Genomic DNA, 6,126 nt, shown 5'->3' with positions numbered 1-6,126 from the left:
TATTCTTAAAAAAAAAACTTCAAGAATTTACTTCATTAGTCGAGTGGCAGTAAAAAAAACACTTACCGTAGCCGCTGCGATCCTTGTCAGTTTGTCATTTTCATTTTTGTTGAGTGGAAAAATCAGAAACATTTGAAAAGACCAGCAAATTCATTCCTTCCTTCCTCCCTCCCTCCCTCCCTCCAGGGTCCAGGCTCCAGCTAATGGACTAAAAGCTAATTACGTGCTCCTTTGCTCCTTTACCCACTCCCAGGCAGGCGCGTGTCTAACAGACATGACTCGAAAAATCAAGAATACTTCACAATATAATCCTCCAATTTTAGTAAAACTACAATTTAATCACTCTGTTAATGATAAACAATTTAATATTTGAGATTTTCTTGTAACCAATCTCATATAGATTTGTCCAGACAATCATATGAGATTTCTGATATTTGTTGTTAAAGGAGATACTCAATTGTGATTTTTATAAATTTCAGGTATTCTTTTGTAAATTACCCAAAATAAAAATATAGTTAGACCATGGCAAAGTCCACTTTAGTCCTGTCACTTTTTTTTTCTCATGACCCACCAACCATAATAAAACTATTGCTTGCTTCTTCCACCATTAATACCACTGCCATTCTACTATGCTTCTACTTCTCCACCCAATCCAAACACATTCTTTCTTCATTCTTGGTTGGTTTCCGAGGCCGTCGGTGGCGGTGGACACAGATCCCCACCTCACCTTCCTACAATATTACACAGCTTTCTCGGGTTCATCTTCATGGAAACCAGCATCACCGCCACTAAGTTGCAGAAGAAGCACAAATGGTTCCTTCTCTTAGTTTTTTCGCTCTTGTTCTCTACTCTTTTGATTCTCATCACCATAACTTCTTCATCCACTTCTACCCAGTTGCTCTTTCTCCGTCAGCGTGGGAACGCTGATCATTTCCGCCCTCAGTATCCGCATTTTGTGGAATTCAAGTTGCCTAAACCTGTGGTTTCAACAAGAAAAATACCTCGTCTTGCGTATTTGATATCTGGATCTGCAGGGGATGGAGTTAGCATCAAGAGAACATTGAAAGCGTTGTATCATCCGAGGAATCAGTACGCAGTGCATTTGGACTTGGAGGCGGCGGCGGATGAGAGGTTGGACCTGGCGAGATGGGTGAGAAGCGAGAAGCTTTTTAATGAGGTGGGGAATGTGAGGGTAGTTGTGAGGTCTAATTTGGTAACTTATAGAGGGCCTACTATGGTCAGTAATACTCTTCATGCTGCGGCCATTTTGATGAGAGAAGGTGGGGATTGGGATTGGTTTATCAATTTGAGTGCTTCAGATTATCCCTTGCTTACTCAAGATGGTAATGTTCTGTGTTCACTACCAGTTGCTTTGTTAATCCACTGCTTGTTTTGGAACTGATGGTTTGATTTGTAAAAGGGTAGCTGCATTATTATCATTATCATTTTGGGTATTTTTCTTTGTCCATTGGGTACTTTTGCAACTTTTAAGAGAATGAAAATAGAATTAGTAAGGTTTTAACAACGCATACGGACTAGTTTTTTTTCCCCCTTTTTTTAAATTAATGGGTTTGCTGGTGTAGTTCTGCATCTTTGAGTACAAGCATTTTGTTCATTGGGTTGTTTTTGCATTTATTACTGCTACTAATTTTGCTAATTATCTACAGAATTAATGCAATTGCATTTTGTTTTTTCGGATTGATTTTCTGTGGGTCAGTTATGTTGCTAGCATTTTAACCGAGTATCAAATTTGGTATTGGCACCACCAACCTTACCAGCGTTACTATTTTTTAAATTACCAAATGAATTTGTTGTCTGTTTGTTTTTGTTTCAGTAGTCCAAATCCTTATGCAACTATAATAAACTAACCAAACGCCACATCACTTACCAGCTTTAATTTTTCCCCAGTTTTATTTATGTCATGCATGTTTGACTTGTTGCTTCAGCTTCAAGATTTATGAATCTCACCTGATTCTGTACTGGCGTTGCATAATTTTCTTTTATTGATTAGATTTCCAATGTTTACAGATCTGCTTCACACGTTGTCTACAATTCCAAGAAACCTTAATTTTATTGAGCACACCAGTGACATTGGTTGGAAGGAGTATGCGATTCATCCATTCTCAACTTATTCTCTTTTTTTTTTTTTTTTAATTTTTTCCAGTTTTTATTGCATAATGACTAGAAAAGAATATGCTACTTAAATTTATCTGAAGTGTTTTATACACATATGCTAAAATATTGATTTTTCTTGTGCTCCACAGGTATCAGAGAGCCAAGCCTGTCATAATTGATCCAGGCTTGTACAGCCTGCGAAAGTCAGATGTTTATTGGGTTTCAGAGAAAAGGAGTGTGCCAACTGCGTTTAAGCTGTTTACAGGTAAGATGAAGGACAAACAGCCAAAAACAGGATTCCCCTTATAAACATTCAGTAATTAAGCACACAAGGACAATATAGTCCCTTGTTTAACTATCAATTTTGCAGTATAAATGGGGAATCTCTCCCTGCTCTTTTATTGTTTGCTTTCATGTTTATGATCTAAACATTTAAAATGTTTCACTCTCACATCATATGGAATTTTTGTTTATATTCCTGAACACATTAAGTTTGTATTTTTTGCAAACAGGTGTAGTTGTAAAAGAAATTATACGGTTGAATTTTCATAATGTTTAAGGTCAACTGGTCTGCTAGAACAATCTCTATTAACAAATGCCTGACCAGTGAAATTTTTTAGTTGCACCTTGTTGGAGATATATTAGGAGAGACAACAAACACTCAAATCTTTCCTTTTCCTTTTGTTGTCTGTGATTCTCAATCTTCAGATCGTTATGCTCATATCTTAGTAACATCCTAATTCCAGTTATTAGAAGAATACAAGGCAGAGATTGTGAAATTTTAGATAGTGTAATATTGTTGAACTTATGAACAAGCCAGTTTAAAACAATGAATTGGTCATTATTAGAACATTTGAATTTCAATTACAGAGTCGTAGAGGAGATGTTACAAGTAGCTGAAAAGCCACAACTTAGTTCATTTTCTAGGAGATGAGTTGTGAAGTAACAGATGAACTTTACCAGAGAAATTCATATTGAGGTGTCATAATCTGTTTCTGGAGACTTATATTTCAAGTGCTGTTATAATACAATATGATAGTGCTGCAGTATCTGTAACTGTAAAATGCTGCTAAGACCCCTAAGATCTGTTGCTATGTGCTTCCTCAAATCATGTGCTTGTAGATGGTAGATATTTTTGCCATTTAAGCAACTTAGTAAGCAAAGCAGAAAATAGGAATATCATAATTGCTTAGCAGCAGATACGTGATCAGGATTTAGTCTTATACAGGACTCATAAGGCTTCATTTATTTCACAGAAAATATTTTCCACATTTTTAATATTTGGGACACTAAAAAGGATTTGTTAATAAAAAATGTTTTCCTGCAGAAATTAGTTTCAAGGAAAATGACCTTTTTAAAGATAAACATTTTCTGCACTTCGAGTCTTATTATTACCACTAAACATTTTATATATAAATCTAATGATATCCTTTATATTTTATATTGCAATCGAACAAAGGAAAAAAAGTTAGTTTCTTAAAAAATGTTTCCCATGAAAATAATTCACATTCGAGTTAAATGGAGCTAAGTCAACAAAATAAACAGATCCTAAATTGGGTGTTGAGTTCAGATAGCTTCTAGGGTATTTATATTTTCTGGTGGTTATCTCATTCTTTTCCATCTTTCTGTCTTTTTGGATGCAACTGAATTTTACTTCATTGTACTTCAAAATCTGTGCTCAAAATGAATAATGAAACTGTAATGAAATGGATAATAATATGAAAAAAAATATACCAGGAACTCTTGATGAGTAAATCCAGAGTAGGATTTTTGGTGTGGTTAGTCCCCGAAAAAAGGGAAAAAAACAATTTACTGTCTTCTTTTCTGCAGATAAATAAAAATCAGATTATTCTAACACTTGGAGTTTAACCATGTATTTTGGTGATGATTTCCTCAGGTTCTGCTTGGATGATGCTTTCTCGCCCTTTCGTGGAATATTGCCTCTGGGGTTGGGACAATCTCCCAAGAATAGTCCTCATGTATTATGCAAACTTCCTATCTTCTCCTGAGGGATATTTCCACACAGTAATATGCAATGCTGATGAGTTCAAGAACACTACAGTTAACCATGACCTTCACTTCATATCTTGGGACAATCCTCCCAGGCAACACCCACATTTCCTCACTGTTGATGACTACCAAAGGATGGTTGACAGCAATGCTCCATTTGCAAGAAAATTTGGCAAGAACGATCCGATTCTTGACAAAATTGATTCCAATATTCTGGGTCGCTCAGCTGATGGTTTTGTTCCAGGTGGATGGTTCAGAAATGAAGGAGATGTAAACATGACCATCCCAGATCCTGTTAGAATAAATACCACTGAACTTGATCCTGGTCCTGGTGCTCAAAGGCTCAAGCGGCTGATCAACAATCTGTTGTCGGCAGAAGATTTTCACTCGAAACATTGCATCTGAGTAACATAGTCCTATGTCTGGATAAATAATGATGCAGAAAGTCTTCATTTTTGCTTGGTCATTGATGGATCATTTCCATGGGTAACAGAAGATTTGCTAATGGGACAAACAAGACAATAGGAACACAAGGTGTAAGGAAACTGCTCTCTGTATAAGATATATTGTTATACACATATCTTTCAGCTCAATAGCTGGATAGGCCATATAAGATAAAAAAACTAAGGAAAATTTATTATTTAGTCCCTATATTGTGAGGAAACTCATTATTAGCCCATCTATTTAAAAAGTTTACTAATTAGTCTTCCATTAATTTTAACCACCAGCTTCTTCCATTCTTCTACTCCATAAAATCACTAGCCATATAATAATCATCCATTATTTCACTCCACTTAAAACTGTAGCTTATAAGCTAAACTAAACTAAACATCCTCTGCATGAAAGCAAGAAATTTTAATACTTTCTACATAGAGAGAAAGCTAAATGTTTCCTAAAATTACAAAATGGCACCTTCTAGAACTTTATCCTATTTTAAATATTTCCATGTGGAATGTAATTATTAACTTTCCAAAAATATCAAAAAAAAAAAAAAAGAAAAAAGAAAAATACTTTTTAAACTTATCGACTTTTTTATTATTAATTTTTGACACTTAATTTTTATAAAAATATAATTATGTAATTGTGTGGATCTTACTTATCTCTCTAAATTTTTAAAAATTAAATAGTTATATTTTATAAAGTTTAAGGATTTAATAATTATATTTTATAAAATTTAAAAATTAAATAATTATAATTCTGTAAATATCAAAAAGTCAATGCTAATTGACTTTTTTCTGAATTCAAGAACCAAATTATATATTTAATCAAAAACATTTTCATTGTTTTAAGAGAAAAGACCATTTTTATTCAATATTTCATTAAATAGTAATTAAATTTAGTATTAAATTATAACCTGCACATAAAATATAAATTTACATAAATATTTTTTAGTAAGTTTTATTTATCGTTAAGACAATTTTACAGATAATTTACAATATAATCCTTGATATTTAGTAAAATATATAATTTAGTCTCTAATTTTTTAATACTAAATAATTTAATTTATAAATTTTTATTTTATTAATAAAATAATTATTCTGTTAATTATAATATTAGTTAACTGTAAATTAAAAAAGTCAATTCAAATTAAAGGATCAAATTATAACATAAATTAAAACTATAAAAAGTAAAATGTTACAAGTTATTAAAATTGAATATACTAAACAATTATAAAAAGTAAAATTTAAAATATTAAATTGTTATTATTTCATAATAAATTTTAATAAAATAAATATTTTTTTAATAAAATAAAATATTAAAAATTAAATTATTTCTCATAAAAAAATAAAAATTAAATTATGAGTTTGGTTAATTTCAATAATTATATTATAAATTTCTTTTTTATATAGTCAATCAAATAGTATCTAAATTTATTGTAGAGAATTTTTTTTTGAACTTTCATAACCTAAAAATAAATTATGCATTTATACCTCATTTTTATTAATAAATATATTCTTTCATTTAAAGCTAAAACAATTTTTATAGTATATTTGACCAAAT

At 31.7% G+C, this 6,126-nt stretch overlaps 1 protein-coding gene across 1 annotated transcript; it reads left to right on the top strand.

Annotated features, from left to right (window-relative positions):
- The first annotated feature begins 600 nt into the window (after positions 1–600).
- On the top strand, positions 601–4,846 carry LOC110616657 (beta-glucuronosyltransferase GlcAT14B). Its single transcript, XM_021759094.2, has 4 exons — positions 601–1,343; positions 2,029–2,104; positions 2,265–2,380; positions 4,013–4,846. The coding sequence occupies exons 1-4, from the start codon at positions 767–769 to the stop codon at positions 4,528–4,530; spliced, it is 1,287 nt and encodes a 428-aa protein (XP_021614786.1). The 5' UTR covers positions 601–766; the 3' UTR covers positions 4,531–4,846.
- Positions 4,847–6,126: the final 1,280 nt, after the last annotated feature.

Source organism: Manihot esculenta, chromosome 6 (assembly GCF_001659605.2).
Source record: "Manihot esculenta cultivar AM560-2 chromosome 6, M.esculenta_v8, whole genome shotgun sequence".
Classification (NCBI taxonomy): Eukaryota; Viridiplantae; Streptophyta; class Magnoliopsida; order Malpighiales; family Euphorbiaceae; genus Manihot; species Manihot esculenta.
The sequence above is the reverse complement of the archived record's forward strand: the minus strand, read 5'-3'. Positions and strand labels throughout refer to the sequence as shown.